The sequence below is a fragment of the Gambusia affinis genome, linkage group LG16 (assembly GCF_019740435.1).
Source record: "Gambusia affinis linkage group LG16, SWU_Gaff_1.0, whole genome shotgun sequence".
NCBI lineage: Eukaryota > Metazoa > Chordata > Actinopteri > Cyprinodontiformes > Poeciliidae > Gambusia > Gambusia affinis.
The window spans coordinates 16,432,690-16,453,123 of record NC_057883.1 but is presented as its reverse complement, the minus strand read 5'-3'; the positions used below and the strand labels follow the sequence as shown (position 1 = coordinate 16,453,123).

Sequence of the window (20,434 nt, the reverse complement as noted above, 5' to 3'; positions counted from 1 at the left end):
ATTTATTTATTTATTTATTTATTTATTTATTTATTTATTTATTTATTTATTTATTTGTAATATTCTAATTTTAACTATGTTCTGACTCATTGAGATAATCCCGGAAATGCCTACTTTTTTCACATCGTACTTGCTTGAATGAAACCAGATTATTCTGAAAAGTCTAACCGGATGTTGTACTGCGGTATCACTGGTACTTTGACTTCTTTACAAGTGAGTAAAGGGGCCGTGGTGACTGGAGAGCGGCAGGCTGCGGTCTGCATTCCACGGGAAGGGGTCTGTCCTGCCAAGCAGAGCCCAAACCTTCAGGGGTCATCATCTCGTCTATTGTCTGGAAGAGGAAGAGAAACGCCTGCAACGCGCGCCGCTATGTAAAAGTCTAAGGAAGAAGCGATTTTTCCAAACTGAGAGAGGATTTATGGAATAAAACCAGGTATGGCATTGCATTCAATCTGTTATCCGTAATGTGATAACATTTAATTTTTCTTATCTTTCTCGTTTCCGTATTGCCATGTTATGTCTCGTGTTATGTGTAAATGTCTCAAACTGAAAATAAAGATGTGCTAATTCTAACAATGTGCCAGCGCTGAATGCAGACTGAGTCTGTGTGACAGGATGCAACAGTCCTGTCGATCCATCTTAGATGTAATAAGCGACCAAACTGTAGCGAGCTATGTTTACCTATAGGCAGGAGGAAGGGAGGAAGGTGATCAAATAAACAAGAATCCACGCAGAGGAATGTTGTTTTGAGGGTGTTTCTGAATCAAATGTGTAGTAACACATGGTTTAGGATGTCCCATCAGTTGCCAAAATATGCACTCTGAACAGGAAAAATATGTGGGGGGAAAAAAAAGAAAAAAAAAAGAAAAAAAAACACTACATGGTGTTTTATCTCAACATAGAATATGTGCCTGCAGACTAAAACTGGTCACTCCCTTTAAAAACACAGAGGGGAGGAGATGACTTAGAGAAGCCCCAGATGTTTTCTCTGGCATTTTTGAGCTCCACTTATTGTTCATATTCACTCCAAGGACTCCCTAGAAGTTTAGAGGACAGTTTTGATGTCAAATCTTCCTTCCTTAGTGCTGCATGTCCATGTAGATGAAACAAAATGGCTTGGTGAAAATACTGCAAACACCCCCTCTTATTTAGTTCAATCTAAATCTTTGACTTTTCTGAATTAGTTTAGCAGACAAACGAGGCAGAAATAACATGCAAGTGTAAAAAATATTCCCTCAGCATATGCTTTAGAGGAAATAAAGCCGTGGAGATGTTTCTGCACATTCACAAGTGTTGATGCCGCCACAGTGGCAGTGGGCTGCTGTGTGGGCGCTGGAAGCAGAGGATCTGTGAGGAGGCATGTCTTGTGTGCAGTGAATCAGCCTGCTATTAGCAGTACACGTGGGAGCTCTGGCAGACAAGGTCAACAAATTAAAGGTGCCAATATCTACCTGAAGAGAAAATGCAAATGCAGGGTTTGATTGCTGACAGTTTGGTGCATTACAGTTTCAGTCCAGTAAATTAGAATATCGTCAAAATGAACATTTGTTTCAGTAGTTCAGTTCAAATAAATTTATTATATACAGAGTGATATATTTTATGTGTCTATTTTGGTTTATTTAGATGTTTAAAATTCACAATTTAGTTTCTCAGAAAATGTAACATAAACCAGTTTAACATCTTATTTTATGACTTAGACAGTGATGTTGTAGAGGATTATTTGGCATCAATGCCCTTTCCTTGGTGCTTAGCCTCACAGGGAGGCTAAGCCACAAAAGATAATTGCTAATGAGATATCCATGTATAGTAAGTGAAAGTTGAGAGGAAGGATAATGCATGGTAAAAATTAAAAAGTGGACAAGTGAAAGGGGTAATATGCTGATGACTTGACATTTGTCCAACAGATGGTCGTTGCCACCTTACACCAGGTTAAGCAATAAAAGCTTATTGCTGAAGAAGCTGGGTTTTGATAGAATGTGGGGTCCATTTACATTAATGGAAAGTTAAGTGGAAGGAAAACGTTGCACAGGCAACTACCTTGATTTCCTTGTGAAGCAAAGTTAATTTAACCTTCCGGTGTGACTCACAAGGGATGGACTTTGGCTCCAATCAGTGCATTAAGAGCAACCACTCACAGATGTATGCCGAACATGTGCTACAACTATCACGTTTCTTGTTTTAAACCACCTCTAAATAAGAGACACCAGAAATCTTTTACCTCAACTATATCCACTCCTAAGGAGAGTAATATTAGGGACTAATAGAGCAGATAAAATTTAAATAACAACCACCATACTATAAGGATAACCAAAGACTTTGCTTTACTAAATACTGTCAACCGAAGTGACCAAAATGCCGGCAGCCAAGAAAGACAACATCTGACCTAATCCCCCCAGAGAAAATATGTAGCATTGCCAAGAGGAAGATTAGAGATTGGAAACATCTCAACAATGAAGACAAGCTGAAGGCTGCCATTAAAACAACCTCTGCCTCCTTAACACACCAGCTTTTAATTTATTGACCTACATTGGTCCACATCTCTGCTTCTAAAAATCCTTTTATTTCTCCTTTTTTTGTCTTTTCTTAAAAACAGAATTTTGAGTTTTTACAAGCTATGAGTTGTAACTATGTAAATTATCTGATGTTGACTTATGCAAACAATATAACACAAAGTGTTTTTTTTTTTTTTTTATTAAATCCCTGAAATAAAGGAAGTGTCAATGATCCTCAAATTCACTGACCTTCGTGTACAAATCTGAATCCTTGTGAAGAAAAGGCATGTCATACAAAAAGGGAATTTTTACTGTTAGGTTAACAGGTTTCTCAAGTGCCAAGTTTCCTGTCCTGGGAAAGTCCTTTCACTTCCCTTTGAAAAGTGTTGTGGAAAAAAAATAACTTTAACAAGAGTCTGGATGAGAAGAAAATAGGAAATTTATTAAAGCCTTGCAACGTAAGAACAAAAGTACAGAGTCAAAGGAGTCTATCAAGTCCGCTCTGACGTACAGTGAATTCTGGTTTCCTTTTATAGGTTCTGGTCAGTCAATCATATAACAGCAGGTTCTCACCTTCTCTGGGTATTACCCAATAAAGATAAGAGAGGCTTGATTGGATTGTAGGTGTGAATCCTTAATTGTTATGCACCAAAGATTCTGGGGAGCCCAACAGACATGGTCTTGCCATTTGTCTATTGTTAATGAAAGGGAGTTGTTATTTGATTCATAAAAGGCAGCCTCAGTTCTGGGTTGGGGAAGTAAAACTTAGATGGTCTCCAGGATCAAAGAAATGCCCTCCTGTTATATGACACTGTAGAAGTCTATAGGAGAGCAGCTTGACCAATCTCATGATAACATCATGCAGAGATCTAAAGCACAAGAGGGGTGAGGAGCACATTATACAATTTTCCATTACAAAAGTTCCCAAGCCAACCTTGAAAGTTCTGCTCAAAGTTCACACTCCAGCCTGCCTGACGTGTCTTAGTCATAACAGGACCAGAATCCATTTAGCACAACTCCCCAAACTGTTAAAATTCCCCTAAATTTCAGGCGACAACTTGGGACTTTTGCTCCTCAGCTCCTAATCATTAGGAAGGCGTGATGAACTGAAAGTGAAAGAAGAAACAAGATCACAGAGCATAACTGCTTTTAGCCTGAACAGTGCAGGGAGCATTCCATCCTTTTTTTGTGTGTGTCAGAGATGAACACAGCTCTTTGAAGGGTATTCAGAAGGCCCTTTGTGAACAGCCATTGTCTGCCTGCTTGCTGCCACGGTAACACTCTTCACAGTGGCAGCAGGACTAAAATGCTGCAGTCAGAATTGACAAATGTCTCACCAGAAAATGTGAGAAAATAATTCCGATTTTTACCTTAACACCATGCAGCGATTTAAAATCTGATGTCGCAATTTTTTTTTTTTTTCACAATTTCTTGCTTTTTTTCTTTCTGCCAAACACTTTCAGAAAAGCGACTCATCCAAAAAATTTGCAAGCTGCTTGTTTCTGTAGTTAAATAGCAGTAACGGCTCTCAGGGAAGACATTATTACTGCAGGGTAAAACAGAGAACTTCAGGATTGTTTTTGCATAACCTTTCATAGAGCGCTGTGTTTTGTTTTTTTGTTTGTTTTTTTTCTTGTTTATAACTTAGTGCCACATCTGTATATGTGATGCATGCCAAGTATGAAATCAGCAGCAGAGCACATTCAACAACCCAATATTAAAACAGACGCTCCTCCAAAGTCTGTGGTTTAAACATTTACATTGATATTTTTAGGGAAAGAGATTTCCTTTTTTAGCTTGAATTTTTCTGTGGGAATGCGCTTTTTCAGGAGCTCAGGCCGAAGTTTATGGCAGTTATTAAGAAGAAGGGGACTTTTGCTCTGTGGTTTTTGCCAGAAAAGGCCAGTTGTGCAGTACATGTGTCCATTTGTGCCTACACTAAATATGTTTTTTTTTTTGTAAACACATTCATTTTCAACGGGTGTGCCATATTCACATAAATTCACATTGCCTTGTTTGAGCTGAATGCCTTTGCAGAGTTTATTACTTTTTCATCTTGTGAATCTCTATGCCACTAAAAGGTCACCGAATTTCCAGCAGCCAATGCTAAAGATGAAACACAAATCCCAGTAAATAAAAATATAACTGAAAGTTAATTTTTTTTAGTTGTTTATAACAACTAAAATCATGCAGAAGATTTTTGCTTTGACAGTTGTCCAACAGATATTTCGTCACAAGGAAGGTAAACCACAAAAGACCATTGCTAAAGAAGCCGGCAGTTTAAATCATGCTGTATACGAGCATACTAATGGAAAGTTCAGTGGAAGAAAAAGGTGTGGTAAAAAAATGAGACAAGTGACGCCACATCTAACAATGTCAAAATTTACAAATGTTATGTCCGTGTACTCTACAATATGTGGGATCAATGCTTGGCATCATGGTACATAAATAATCAGCACATGGCACTACTGGGTGATAAAGGAAGCCCACATTGTTTTAATGGTAGGCCTCAACTTCTCTGAATTCATGGGTCTGTAGTATCACATCTTCATCTTTATTACCACACTCCTTTCACTTAACTTCCTGTTAATGTTTGGATAAAGAGCTCTGAACATTTACATTTTTTAGCAGAAACTGTTTGTAGCTAACCCTCCCGCAGTGAGGTATCTCAGTTAATGGTTAGTCAAGTTGTTTTTCTGCCACATGTTTTCTTTCTGCTCAACTTTTCATATATCATATGACCTTTTGTGGACTTTTATGTCTCTGGAAGGGCAATGACTGTCTGCAGGCCAACTGTCAAGTCTTCTCTTCTGCATTATCTTGGCAAAACATAACATAACAGGAATGTGTTTAAAAAAAATTAAGCAAAAATGAAATGTGGATGCTTAAAATTTAACACTCTGTGTGAATAAATATAGATATTATACGCGTTTTGAATTGCATAATAAAACAAAGCATTTTTATAATGTCAAAATTTATTGTGGACCAATTGTAAATTTACATTTTTAGAAATCTTCCTCATGCGCTCTTAGCATGGTCAGCAGTAACATCTTCAAAAAGCAGAGTTTATAAGCACTTCATTTAAGGCTGGCTTGTTTGTGGGGATTTCCTGCCTTTCCATAAAGCAGAAGTTTAGTTTACAGCAACGTTTTTCCTTCAGATGACTCATCCTTGAAGATGATGTTTGTGCTGTTGGGAATAACAAAGCAACCCTAGTTCACAGCTCTTCTCAACAATCCTGAAGGTGTTCTACAGGCAGTCATGGGTTTCAGGATGCTTTGGGTCTCCATTCATCATGACCTTCCTGTTCCTGTACGCTGCCATTTCCTTCTTACGTAACAGATAATAAAACTTTAGGAAAAACTTCAGTTTAATTTCACCCTTTGTTTGCTTTGCCTGGTGTTCCGTAGAATTTTTTTTTTTTTTAATCATACAAAAGAAGAATAACATGTACTCATCTCTTTTAAAATGAGGAAAGGTTTGATTTCTCTCTTTCTTTCTCCTTGAGTTTATAAACTATCCCTGTTTTCTCATAGATTATTTAAAGTGACAGACGTCTTGTTCCAACGGGACCAAATTGTTGCATGCCGCTGTCTTTTATGCATTAAAACACAAACTGTCTGAGTTGAGCTTACTGTGAGATTAAGCTGGAATGTTTGGCAGAGCTTCTGATGACTGCTGACATATCTGTTGCTCATCCACAAAGTGCAGACTTGCCGTTTCCCATTCTCTATTCCCTCCGATAAGGCTGTCTGTCAGTCTGCTTCCTCTAGTTTAGATAGATGTGACTGCACTGTATATATAGCAGGGATAGTTCTTGAATATCAGTCACTGGCAGGCCCTTTTAGCCATTTAAAATAATCTGTTATCACTTCTAAAGAATAGTTGAAAGGAAATGTGGATCTTCATCCTCTTTTACTGACAAAACCTTTAATGCTTTTCATTGCTCTGCCCTGCAGGTCTGTCAAGCACCATGTCAGGGATATCTGATGGGAAAAAGAAGTGGGCAGCGGTCAGGGATCGCCTGGGCTCCTCTCAGGACTCCGACACGCAGCAGGAGGCCAACTTGGAGAGCGCCGACCCCGAGCTGTGCATCAGACTGCTGCAGGTTCCCACCGTGGTAAACTACTCGGGCCTGAAGCGTCGCCTGGAAGGCAGCGACCAGACATGGATGGTGCAGTTTCTGGAGCTGAGCGGGCTGGATCTGCTCCTGGAGGCCCTGGACCGGCTATCGGGCCGCGGGTGCTCCCGCATCGCCGACGCCTTGCTGCAGCTCACGTGCGTCAGCTGCGTCCGAGCCGTGATGAACTCATCAGCAGGGATCCACTTCATCATAGAAAATGAGGGCTACATTAGGAAGCTCTCGCAAGGTGGGTTCAACAAGCTTTCTCGTTAACAAGTGCTCATATTTCAGATGCCTCCTTCAGTACATGCTCCACTTCATTGTTTTGAGTTCATTTAAGAAAAGAAAGCGAGGCACAGTTAATCACCCCTTTCCGATGTTATGTAATATTTGTTGTGTTGGTCATAACCCACAAGATGTAGGGATTCTCTGTGACTCATCATGCTGAGCTGAAGTTTCCTGTCATGCACTCACTTCCTTGCAAAAATGTTCAGACCCCTTGGAACTCTTCCTCTTTTTGTCACACTAAAACCATAAATTCAATGTGTTTTACAGAGATTTTCCATGGTGCACAGAAATATTTATTTAGGATTTCTGAATCTGTATTGACAAAATAGCTTAAAAGATTTGTGTGCATTTTTACTGAGCAACTTTAGACATCCTACTCTAGACATTCTATGAAATAGCTAAAGGTCAAAGAATGTCCTGTTTATCTCCATCCATCTTCCCTTTGACTTTAAGTTTGCTATCCTGGCTGATGAAAAGCATCTGCACAGCATCGTGCTGCCATCACCATGTTTCACCATGGTAACCGGCTGTTCAGAGTTCATATTATTTTGCATTTATTCTACAAAATTTTGTTTTTTTATGTGATCAGAGAAGATTCTTTCACACATCTGCCTCGGCCATCCACCTACACATGGCTTGAGCCAAACTCCACAAAGTACTTCTTCTGATTTTCTTTCAACAGTGGCAGATTTTGTCAGATTTTGGAGTAAATTATGAATAATTATTTTGTCTCCTGAGCGATGGATCTCCCCAGTTAGTTACCATCTTGGCTTGCAGTTGTTCCAGTCTCTTTACATTTTCAGATGATAAATTAAGCCGTTCATGATATGTTCAAAGCTTGTGGTATTGCTTTCTATTTTGTTCCTGCTTTAAATCCATGTTTAAGCTATCTTCAATGTTCCTTGGTCCCCAAGAGGCTGTAATATTCTCTACCAACCCTTTAAGGTCTTCACACAACAGCTGATTTTTTTTTTCCATTAAGAAATATTACACAAGTGGACCCACTTCTAATGAAATTACTTCTGGACGCACTTATAAAAAAGTGCATCAGATCAAAAATGGGTTAGTATTGATTTTTTATTTTGCAAAGGAACAACTGTTCCCTTCCAGTATACTGAAGTTGGAAGACACTATACAGAGCAATGTTTTAGGATATTCTCAGAGCACTGTACATATTGGATTTCTTTGTTTTTATCTAAAGTAAAATGCCACATGGGTTGCAAAGTTCAGTTTGAGTAATCTCAAAGACAGCAAGACAAAGCGTCCTGCTTGGACTTCAGACAATAATTAAAGTGAAGAGGCTGAAAAAAATGTATTTACCAAACCAAAAGTGTGAGAACTTAATGCGACAATACAAATATTATGCAGCCTTGGACACCTCGAACATCATGGTGAAAAAGCAGGTGTTTGAGCTCCTCGCCGCCCTCAGCATCTTCTCCGCAGAAGGTCACCGCCTGGCTCTGGATGCTCTGGATCATTACAAGGCAAGCAAAACAAATGCATCTGCCACATGCTCACCTGCGTTGGAGCTTGTCCAAATTAACAGGTTTCTCACTCATCTCTGATTCTCCCTCCCTCAGGGCTTGAAGACACAGCAGTATCGCTTCAGCGTCATCATGAACGAGCTGCAGGGCACAGATAACGTCCCATACATGGTCACACTCCTCAGTGTCATCAATGCGCTCATCTTCAGCACAGATGACCTGAGACAGAGAGATAAAATCAGAAAGGAGTTCATCGGTAAGTCATTCAGTTTACAAACAAGGTGATTGCAATATTTGTCCATGGATGCAGAAGGTCAGCAGCGTTAGCTTTGTAACACATTTCTTTGTCACTGGGTCTCCGCTAAGAATAGGTCCAATGGCCTAATTCTCACACAAAGCGTCTGGGAACTAAGTGTGTGCAACATTCTGTTTTCACAAGTTTAGCAGCACAGCTCGTGCCTGAGAAACTGCCATCAGTCTTGGATGGATCAAACTAATTTAAGAGTTTCATCATTTCTTTAAGACAAGGTGCCATCTGGAAATCTGAACCTTAAGAAACACACAGTTCTCCCCATAGAAGCAGCACCCAGAAATCAGTGTGGCAGACAAGGGTGCTGCAGCTAAACAAACATGTCAGCTCCCACTACATCAAAGCAATTAGCCACCTGATTGACCCCTCCTACTATTTGATTGCTCACCTGGGCTCTCCAGACAACATTGCCGAACTAGCAGCACCTAAGTGCTGAAGGATTGTTGAGATGATGTTAGAAAAAATCTAAGACGTGAATATTGTGATAGTTTGAGCTTTTTTTTTTATTATTGTTTCTGTTTTTGCAGGCCTCCAGTTACTTGACATTCTGCCTAAATTAAGGTAAGCCTGCTGTGGCTGAGGCTTGTCCTCTTCCTCTCTATCTCTCCATTAATAAAATTTATGCAGTTTCTTTTATCAGTGATTAACAGGCTGCATGTACTGCTTGGTCTGCCTTTAATGGTACTCAGAGAAATACTGGCATAATAATTTCCAGGATAAATATGGAGGTAAAAAAGGTTAGCTGCAGAGGCTTTTGCAGTCAAGAAGGCTGTTTAAACACTTTCACCTCTGCCTCATTAAAATGTTTTTAACTGATTCCCTGCAGAGGTATAGAAGATATGAAATTTTACTTTATTTTTTTTACAGGATAAGTCTTGAAAATAATTGTATGAAATTGTATGTGTTATCAGAATGTATTTACTGTCCTATTTTGTAAAAATTAGTCATCTGTCTGAAATATTTTTTTTATTTTTAAGTGAAAATCATAAATGTAAACCTTTTAGCTAATCACATAGGCTCATAATCCAACAAGACCCTTTTTATACAGTTCTCTGTTTGTGTTCATTTCTTTTAACATACCTGTCCATACTGTAGCATTTGGTAAAACGAAGAACATTAAAGTTGAACCATGGTTTTATTGAGATATTTAAAATTTTAGCTTTGAATTGGAGACAGAAATTTAGAGCTTGAATTAAACCGATTTCACTCTATAATCTAATACTTGGTTTTCAGAGATCAAGAGGACGAAGACTTGATTATTCAATGTGAAGCTTTCGAGGAGGCAATGGCTGAAGATGAGGAGGAGCTGCTGCGAGTGTACGGAGGCATTGATATGAGTAATCACCAAGAGGTGTTCACCGCACTCTTCAACAAGGTGAGTCCAACAAACAGTTGGCATTATCCAATTAAGTAGAAAGTGAATAAATGCAGGCTTCGGTTTCAGGGCAATGTAGACAAGGGGGCGATAAACCTCCGGCCACCTTTTTTCTTTTTTTTTTTAAACACCCACACATCAAAACAAATTTTTAACTGGACAGTACCAGGTATGAAGTTTGTATGGTTCAAAAATTCTTCTGTACCTCCATGTTTTGAACCAGTGGGTCCTTGTTTGTGTTTTTACCAGACAACTGTTGGTCTTTGACACATACAAGTAGCTGAGATGATGTATTAAAGTACCTCTTGTAAACACAATTATTAATCAAATATTGAACTCTTATTCTTGGAAACATTGCAGCTCGAAGGACAAACTTCATTGAGGTTTCTAATTAGTGCAGAACGGCAGACAGAAAACATGAAGATGTGAAAAGAAAAAACTGATTTGGGAACAAAATATCTATATTTTTTCCTTTTTTTTAAAAAAAACTTAAAGAAAAAAATTCTTTTCCTAGGAAATAATCTGTCATGATTACATCAAAATATTCATTATGGAGATGTCATATTTTCAAACAAAATATAACCTTTTGCAATGGGAACAAAAACACTTGGATTAATGGAACAAGAGCAATTGTGTCCTTTCCATATTTAGAGTAATAAAATGAAGGCATAGTTCACTTGAAAAAGAATAAAGCACATAATTTGACTGTAAATAACATAACGAGGCAGTTGCTGTTGCCTTGTTTTTAGAATGCTAATGCAAATATGGGGTGGGGGCACATACAAAAGAACTTAAACCAGCAAAAAAAAAACAACTTTCTGCATTCCTTTATCATTAAGAACCACAATGAAGTGGCTGCAAAGTCACAGGTTTCAGATTTTATCTGTGAGGATTTTTTTTTTCATGCCTAACTCGTATATGTGTGCAGGTGAGCAGCTCTCCAGCCTCCCTCCAGCTGCTCTCCATCCTACAGTCCGCTCTTTTGCTCGGGCCGAGCCGAACCGATATCTGGCTGGCTCTGGAGTCCATCACCAACAGAGCCATACTCCTCGCTCAGGACTGTGAGTCAGCACTCCAACAGCAACGCATTCACTAAAGACAACACTCAAGAGAGGCTAATAGCATGATTAACGTGCGAAGGCGAGCGTTTACCCAGGAAGACTGATTTAATCGCATCATTAAAGAGAGGCTGAAAGCTTTGATATTACGTGAGAAATGCTTTTAAGTGGTGTTCATTGCTGTGTGCGTTTGTGCTCCAGCCCAGATGGAGTCCTGTGAGAAGATCATGCAGCGGCTGATGTTCTTCAAGGGGAGGAGCTGCGAAGGCCATCATGAAGTTGACGGGCTTGTGCTGAAGGTGGACAAGGCTGTGCAGACCGGTCTGGATCAGGAGGATGGAGACAAACAGGACACCAACACAGCATCCACTCAGAAGCCTCTGTGTGCCTCTGCTCCCCCGCCCCCACCTCCTCCACCACCACCTCCACCTCCTCCACCACCGCTACCTGGAGGGCTGGGGGGACCTCCTCCACCGCCACCCCCTCCACTGCCTGGAATGCCTCCACCACCCCCACCACTACCATGTGGTCCGGGGATGCCTCCCCCTCCACCACCATTACCAGGAATGGGTGGTGCACCTCCTCCTCCTCCTCCTTTACCTGGGATGCCTCCTCCTCCACCACCTCCGCCGGGGATGATTGTACCTCAGAGTAGCCAGATCCTGGGCTCCAGTACCTCATCAAAGCCAGGCAGATGTCCCACTCTGAAGATGAAGAAGCTCAACTGGCAGAAACTTCGCTCTGTCGCAGGCAAGTCGTCATTGCATTCTCGTATATCTTAAGATCAACTTGGACTCTGGTGTTTAATGTCAGTGTGAACATTTTCAAAAATAAACTCCTTCTAAATGCAATGGAACTGCAAGACTTGTTTATTTTAGCCTGCTGTTTATATGGCATTTGCAAGCTTAGGGGCTTCCTTCAAAGGGCTTTCCTTTGATACTATCCAACAACCTAAGGGTTGCTGCTGACACCCCTGTTCGGCTAAAAGTATTTGCTAATTATTCGCTAAGTATTTGCTAAGTATTCGCTGTCTCTTTTACTTTAATGCCACTGCCGAAAGGCAAAAAAATGTTGCCTGGGTGGTTTGAGAAGCAGCACAACTTTAATTTTTGATGAGGCCTCTAAATTCCCCACATTTCAATCCTTTAAAGCAGGGGTCCCCGAAGTGGGTCCTCGAGGGCCGGCATCCTGCATGTTTTAGTTCTCTCCCTGGTTTAACGCACCCGGATCAAATGATGGCTCATTAGAAGGCCTAAGAAGAACATTGACATGCTGAAAAGGTTGTTGGTGCCACCAGGGAGAGAACTGAAACATGCAGGATGCCGGCCCTCGAGGACCCACTTTGGGGACCCCTGCTTTAAAGGATCTATGGAATGTGGTGGACGAACGGGTTGGATTCAACGAGACCCCACTTCCCAGTGCAATGGACTTCAGACCTCTGCTGCCACAGGACATCATCAGAGGTCTAACGGAGTCTCTGCCTCAACTGGTCAGGACTGTATTGACATCAGTAAAAGAGATTATACTCTACTATGCAGGGGGCATAAGGTGAGGGCTAATCAGTGTATCTTTGACTTGTTCCATCATGCCCAGAACTTCAGGGAAATCACCAAAACAATTTGAATTCCTTATTTTGTAAACTTCCAAACTCTTTGGTTCGGGAGTTTCTTCCCTCTGGCTTTTCCTCCCCAGGGAAAATGCATTTCACATGCATTTGTCTTTGTACTTTTATGATTGTTTTGCAGTGCAACATAATGGAAACACAAACTTTATTCCAGACTTCAATGTTTTCACAGATGAAAATTCTGATAGTTTCCAAAAAGGCGTCATAAGAAGTTTGTGTGACTAAAGTTATTGGAAATTCTATTGAAGATACAGACTTTTGTATCTGTTCTTTAGTCAAGTGTATTTGTATAGCACATTTCAGCAACAAGGTTGTTCAAAATGCTTTGTACCATTAAAAACATAATACTGTAACAAATTATGAAACAAGCAGTAAATATTACATTTTGTAAAAGAAACAGGTGGGTTATTAGACTTGATTTAAAGGCATTTCAGCATCTTTGTAGTTTTCTGAAAGTTTGTTCCAGATTTGTGGTACATAGAAACTGAATGCCACCCCACACTGATATCAGTGAAAGATTCGTCAAAATAATTTCTTCTTTAATCATTGTTTAATTTACAGAAGGCCTGCATTTCACCTTACAAATGCTGTAAAAATTGGTATTTTTGCTTACCAATTGGTATAATGTTGTATACCAATGTTTAAATACATCATTAATCCTAATGATCCTGAATCAGGCTCCCTTTCTTTTTTTTCCCCTCCATGAGTGCAGATGGTCAGTCCATGTGGGCGTCAGTTCAGAAAGAACCGCCTCCTCATGAGCCAGACTACGGCAGCATCGAGGAGCTCTTCTGTCTGCCAGTCATCGAGCCCAAAGACAAGGGAGCAGCTGCTCCTGTGAAGAAGGAGCCCAAAGAGGTGAACACTTCAGAAACATTATTTCAGACAAAACACGTGTGTTTGTCAGCATTGATTAAAAACACATTGATCTTTGTTTCTTCTATGCGTCCTATAGATAACATTCATTGATCCAAAGAAAAACTTGAATATGAACATATTCCTGAAGCAGTTTAAATGGTGAGATTTTACTCTCCATCGTCTTAAAAACCTATTATGCATCATGCTATATTTCTATAAGTGTCTTACTTGTTTGTTTGTTTTTTATGCTCAGCACAAATGAGGAATTTGTAGCCATGATCCAGAACGGAGACCGAAGCAGGTTTGATGTAGAGGTGCTAAAACAGCTTATGAAGCTCCTACCAGAGAAGCATGAGGTTTGCTGCAATCTTTACTCAAATAGTCTTGGCACACCTGTCTGCTAACTCATTACCTATTTTTGAAGTTTTATTGCTTATGTATTTTTGGCGTAGATTGAGAATTTGAAGTCCTTCCAAGGAGAAAAAGACAAGCTGGCGAATGTTGATCGCTTTTACACCTCTCTACTTAATATACCATGGTAAATTTCAGCTTTATTTCTAGCTTTATTGCATATTCTTAGTTTGCCTCAGCCCTATTTCAAACGTTCTATAAGATGCTATATGTGCACATCTTAATGTCGTTGAAAGGTTTTAATTCAGCAATTGTTTAAAAAAGTGAATCTGGCAGTATATCTTGCATGTACAAATATTTCAAGTGGTTTTTTTTTTTTTTTTTTTTATGCTTGTGGCTCAAAGCTAATGGAAACTCAAACCCAAAAAATAAATAAACAATAATTTTTGTAATATTTTTTTCCTTCTTTGTCGCCAATATGGAACTACTTTTTACACTGCTCTTTAAGTGTTTTTTTTTTTTTTTTTTTTTTTTTTTTTTTTGTAGGAGATTATCATATAAATAGCAATAAGACTTGCTGCATAGCTGTGGCCTTGCTTCCTTTGAAATTATGGGAAAGGCAAAAATACTTTCTCTTTTATAATATTTTAATTTATCTACAATTTTGCCCTAGTCAAAAATAAAATCTCCTTCTGTGTTGGTGGGTGAAATTTTAATCATTCTTGAATTGCAGTACAGGGCTGCAAAACAATAAGTTCAGAGATGGCAAATGGCCCCCAGAAAACTCTTTGCACACCCCGGCTGTACACCATATCTCATAATTTTTTTTTTTTTTTTTTTTTTTTATTGTACTTATGTCATCAAATTGTCAGAGACAAAATTTATTGTTTTCATCAACTGCAAGATAGAATTAATATACTGCTGTACAGGAGTTTCACTGTTTAAATTCAGCTTCTGAAATAGATGAATGTTTTGGTCATTTCAATGATTGTGATTCACCTCTACTTTAAAAATGTTTCTATCCATGTCCTCAGTTATCAGCTCAGAATTGAATGCATGTTGCTGTGTGAGGAGACGGCATCACTGCTGGAGATGCTCAGGCCTAAAGTGAAGCTTGTGGAGGAGGCCTGCCAGTGTAGGTACACTGGCGGTGCACGTCAGTTGAAATGGACCTTAAATGCTTCAACTGTATCACTTTTTTTTTCCTTTTTTTTTTTCTCAGCTCTCCAGATGAGCACATTGCTACCCAGTTTCTGCAGGCTCATCCTCGATGTTGGAAATTTTCTCAACTATGTAACAACCCACTACACTCTTATGCATTTACTTGAGGTGATATTTAGTCATGTAGTGCATTTTTAATTGCCAATCTACTTTCAGGGAAGTCACACGGGAAATGCTGAGGGGTTTAAGATCAGCTCTCTGCTCAAGTTAACGGAGACGAAGGCCAATAAGAGCCGTATCACGCTGCTTCATCACATCCTGGAGGTATACAGACAGGCTAACAGCTGTCCAGACTTATTTCCCTCTCAATCAGTCATGAACATGTTTAATTACTCACTTTGTGTCTTGTTTTCCAAAGGAAGCAGAGGCGAACCACCAGGAGCTACTGGCTCTGCCAGATGACATAGAGATATGTCAGAAAGCAGCAGGGTACAGAGATATTTGCTCATTATCATGACGTTTTCTTTTGGTACTTGTAGTTATATTCATTTTGATTATGAATAAAAATTGGGAACAAAATAGTTGAGACCACAGCTGAGGACTGCAGATGACTGATCCTGGGCAGCAGTGTATAATACAGTGGTTACAGAAGACACATTGTGACACAGTTGAAGTCCTCAGCTTGACTTTTAATTCTTGAAATTAAATTTTGAGGCCATTTATCTTGTGTGGAGGAAGAAGATGAGATCAGGGGCTTAAACATCATAAAGCTCAGTGGAGAAATGTAAGCCTTTTTTACATACATAAAACTGCTGTCTGGAAACTCAGTACCTTTGGATGTTGATTGGGGAAAGGTTCCATGTTTGTTATGCACTGTTTCTGCTGTAGTTGCCAATCCAGGGCACTATATGGTGCTGTGACTTTATTTTTTGTTTGCCATTGAAATTCTTCTTACCCTTACAAGTCAATCCAGTATTTAAGATGCAAAGTGGCTCAGACAATGAGCAGAATTTGTTTAAGCTAAAGCTAACTATTGTGGCTTAACATGTAGAGGGATAATTTGGTGAGAGTGATTACTGATTATCACCATTTGTAGATTTAAAGATGTTTAATAGTGACAGCGCCCACAGAATAAGTGCTCACTCAATCTTTTTTTTCTGTCTTGAAATTGATTGGTCACACATCAATTTGATAAATGTTTTTTTGAAATTCCTAATTGTTTAACTATGACAGTGATCTGTCATAATTAAGAAGTAGTCTATCAGACATTGCAAACCTAAATGGCTCATCTATATATAGTACTTACTTCCTGTTTTAGAAGTGTGTGTTTTTTTTGTTTGTTTAAAAACTGGTTTATCTGCCTTGGGATAAAAATTGGAAACACAACGTAGAATGTATTTTTTAACTTCAATATTTATAGCTTTTTGTGGCTCTATTGTACAGACGTTTTTATGTCGATTTACTCTTGATTCTCAGGTCTGTTAGAGATATGTAACAAAGGGATTTCTGGCTTCTTCCTAGGGCCAATTTGGAGTCCATGCAGTCAGAAACTGGTGCTTTGCTCAAACAGCTCAATGACTCTGCCAAGAAAGTGTCAAACTCTGTGGATGAGGTGAAAGAGCAATACGCAAAAATCCTTGAGGTAAGAGGTCACTCTGAAGGAAAAACTGGTTGCGTCTCTTATGTTTTCTTTCCCTGCAGTTGGATCACATCCTAAGAGGTGGCCTTGCTTTTTGCTGCAGGAAAACCTAAAGGCGTGCCAAAGTTTAAATGAAAGATTCACAGAGCTCGAGAAGAAGAAGAATGACCTGGCTATCTACCTGTGTGAAGATGCGAGTCAGCTGTCGCTCGAGGAGCTCTTCGGAACCATCAGAACTTTCAGAGAACTTTTTATCAAGGCACTAAAGGTGAGGGGAAAATAATTCAATGCTAATTATCTCAAATAATATCAGATTTACTTTAAAACTGCTTTTTTTGTGTGTGGAGTCTGTATGGCACTCCACAGCTGAGGCTGACTTGCATGTGTGGGAGTTCAGTTAGGAATATATGTATCAGTTGAATGAAGGCTTTATTGATTCCGTCTAAATGATTCAAAGACAAATTACGGTGTTTATTTGGTGCTCGTCAGTGATGGTGACACTCTTTGTTTCATGGTGAAAGGAGAACAAAATGAGGAAAGAACAAGCTGCCAAGGCTGAGAAGAGAAAGAAGCAGCTGGCAGAAGAAGAATCCAAGAGACGGAAGGGAGAGAATGGAAAAATAAGTAAGTTTTGCTCTGCAAATCTTAAGTTCTGACTTCAAAAATATTGATTTTTTTTTTTTTTTTTTTTTTTTTTTTTTTTTTTTATCAAGTTGGAGAACATTTCCAAGGCAAAATAATAGTTTTCAGCCACCTACTTCAGCTTTTATGATTTTGTTACTTTTAGTTTGACGAACAAACACAAATGAAAATCACTGTTTCTCATCAGTTTACACATCCCTGTGTAGTAACTGACAGGTCAGCTTTGCAGCATTGGGCCTTTTAATTCACCATTTAGTTGCTGCACATCATAACTTTTTGGCTAAATTGAGCTCCTGGCCATTTTATGACATTAATTTAGTTTTCCTGACAAGAAGGTTGACTGCTCTTTATTCAAAGGCAAGCTGAGTTCTCAACAAAAAGAATTTCTTCAACAAACTTGCTTTTGATTGATTGGAATGAGAAAATTGCCTAAACCTTTCCCATTTTCCCCTTTGCATTTATCAAAGAGGTAATGAGCACCATGAGCCCACTTACTGTGCAACCCAAATCCTTGGTGAATGTAGTTTTGAGTTTCTGCCATGGTGCTTTGAAATCTTCCCAGAAATTCAACATAAAGGGCATACAGTAAATATTTCCTCAGCGAGTGGTTCCTTATACATCTGATGTCCAAATAACTACAAGAATGCATGTTTATGTTCTATGCAACACCAGTGCTACAAAGTAAATCTGTCCTACGGGCAGTAATCCTATATTTCTCTCCAGAAGTTGTACCCAATTGTTTCTAATATTTTCATTGTTTTAATGACTTTATTTGTTGCAGTAAAGAAAGGCATTATGCCACAAAACGATGGCTGCATCATCGACCACCTCTTGGCAGACATCAGGAAAGGTTTCAGCCTGAGAAAGACCCGGCCAAGGTGCGATTCGGAAAGCCTCTCCTCTAGTGAAATGCGTAGAGATACCTGCCCACCTGGTAAGGACAAGAGATGGTGGTCTCCATCCTCAGCTCCTTGCTCCATCCCTGAATGCATTAACCGCAAACCACCAACCTGTCTTCTAAAATTATATGCGCTTCTCTGCCCTGCTCTCTCCTGCATTTAGCTAAGCTAGTGTTGTTGCAACTGCTTTGCGAAGCTACTATAGAGTTTCTTTGCTTGATGAGCTCTTTGTCATGCCTGCTGTGTTTTTTCTTATTGTGATTCACCAGTGAAGGACAGTAATTCAGCTAATATGTTCTGCTCAGGAGTTTACATGCTCTCGTTGACATAGCTGTCTTTTCTTTCTGGCTTTTGAGGAAATTTTTGAACCAATCTTTATTTGAAATGGTTATACAGCAAACCGCTTCAAAAAATTTACAAGAAAAGGTATGCTGTGTCTAAAAGTAACATTCATGTTAAAAAACCAAATAAGCTCTGTCAATTCTGATGATTGATCATTAATATGCTTAAAGGTGATTAGGAATGGTTATGAAAATATTAGTAAAGCCCCAAACATAGATTTTATCTGTCTTTATAATTTTGCCTCTGTTATTATATTTTGGCTTTTCTCTAATCCTGACATTATACGGTCTTCCTTTAAAAATTATCGGTGGGGTAGTTTTTAGTAATTCCTTCCCTGAAAGATTTTTTTTTTTTTCAAATCTGTCATCAAAAGTTAAAAACCTATTGAAACTCGCGCTTCATGGATGCAAACTTCTGACCAGCACTGTGTATCTCCATCAGTACAACCTGCATCTCTCCTTCAGGTTCAAGTGTGAAGTCTGCAGACGAAGGAGCCGCCCCCTCCACTCCCTCCAAACCTCACTCAGAGGATCACCAGCGCCTCGAAGGCGAAGTGAACGGCTTAATCAGCCCGTCAGAAGACGCTGCACAAGCTCCACCGCTGAGTGCAGCCCAAGATGGGACAGCAGTGCCTCCCAATCCAACCCCTGGACAGCCATCCACGATGATGCATACTCCTCTGGAAAGGCCGGCATCGCTACAGGACGATAAAGGCCAAGAGAAACCCACTGCCTCTGTGCTGGACACAGCACCACCACCTGAGGCTGAGGTTCAACCAGGTCTGCATACAAACAGCTTTTCTTTAGATTCAACAGAGACTAGCGTCCTCAGTCCATCATCCCTGTCGGATTCAGACCTGCTTGAGGTCGTGCTGGACAGCGCATTGAGCCTGGTGCATGAAGTCTCAGATGAGTCGGGCATTAGCAAAAGCCTCGATAACCAAGAAGGTTCATCTGTCACAGACACTAATGGGAAATGTGGTGAACTTCCCAAAGGAGATCACAAAACAAGCCATTTACCAAAAGCTAGGGGACAAGATGAAGGTGAAGACAAGGATTATGTAACTGTGAGGACATGCGGGGAGGATGAAGTTTGGAGTAAGAAACTCTCGGAACCTGAAACGAGTGTAGTTGCACTCGATGAGGGCATCAGCGGGTGCGACATCCCAGATGGGCAGGAACCAGAAGATGTGCCGTCGGTCTCTGAGGAAGTGTCCACCTCTGTTGCACCTGAACCAAAGAAACAGCTGAAGCTCTTTAAGCGAAGCAAAAAAAGAAGTAGTCAAGGTAACCTATTCATTCATTACAATAAAGATCACACTTTGAAAGCTAGCTTCTCAATGTTTCTTAAAAGGGAGGGCATCCTTTCTGTTGCTTTTTACAGTTTACTTTTTATGTTGTATCTCTTGGTGAATTTATATGAGCAGTTTTGCATGAACTCATCCGTTTTTGCGGAACAGTACAAATGCAAATATTAAATACTGAATGAATTTAACTCTCTGGTCAGTTTGTTTTGAATCTTCTGTTTTCCGTTTGACTCTCTGAAACACAAGGTAACAGTGGGAAAAGTGGGAAACGACACACTAAACATAAATCAGGCTGTGTGTTGCAGTGAGGTAGGTCAACTCGACCCGGTCCCAGACTGTAATCAGGATTATTCTAACGAACTCAATCATCGTCAGAGCTCTGTGCCAGTAACGCGTCATCTGTCGGTCTAACTGGAATCAGGATATTTTTCATCTGTCTGTCGTCTGACCCTTCTTAATGCTTGCTCTCTCTTAACACTCTT

The 20,434-nt window shown here is 39.7% G+C and overlaps 2 protein-coding genes across 2 annotated transcripts; both read left to right on the top strand.

Moving 5' to 3' along the window:
• The first annotated feature begins 232 nt into the window (after window positions 1-232).
• inf2 (inverted formin 2) lies at window positions 233-9,262 on the top strand. The gene is made up of 5 exons (XM_044142616.1): window positions 233-433; window positions 6,452-6,862; window positions 8,272-8,387; window positions 8,484-8,643; window positions 9,225-9,262. Exons 2-5 carry the CDS (start codon window positions 6,466-6,468, stop codon window positions 9,260-9,262), a joined length of 711 nt encoding a protein of 236 aa, XP_043998551.1. The 5' UTR covers window positions 233-433; window positions 6,452-6,465.
• On the top strand, window positions 9,068-20,140 carry LOC122845984 (inverted formin-2-like). Its single transcript, XM_044142615.1, has 17 exons — window positions 9,068-9,258; window positions 9,931-10,072; window positions 11,001-11,133; window positions 11,332-11,880; window positions 13,467-13,612; window positions 13,710-13,771; window positions 13,866-13,968; window positions 14,065-14,150; window positions 14,998-15,098; window positions 15,186-15,256; window positions 15,341-15,448; window positions 15,543-15,613; window positions 16,646-16,766; window positions 16,867-17,031; window positions 17,285-17,387; window positions 18,187-18,339; window positions 19,111-20,140. Exons 2-17 carry the CDS (start codon window positions 9,983-9,985, stop codon window positions 20,121-20,123), a joined length of 3,075 nt encoding a protein of 1,024 aa, XP_043998550.1. The 5' UTR covers window positions 9,068-9,258; window positions 9,931-9,982; the 3' UTR covers window positions 20,124-20,140.
• Window positions 20,141-20,434: the final 294 nt, after the last annotated feature.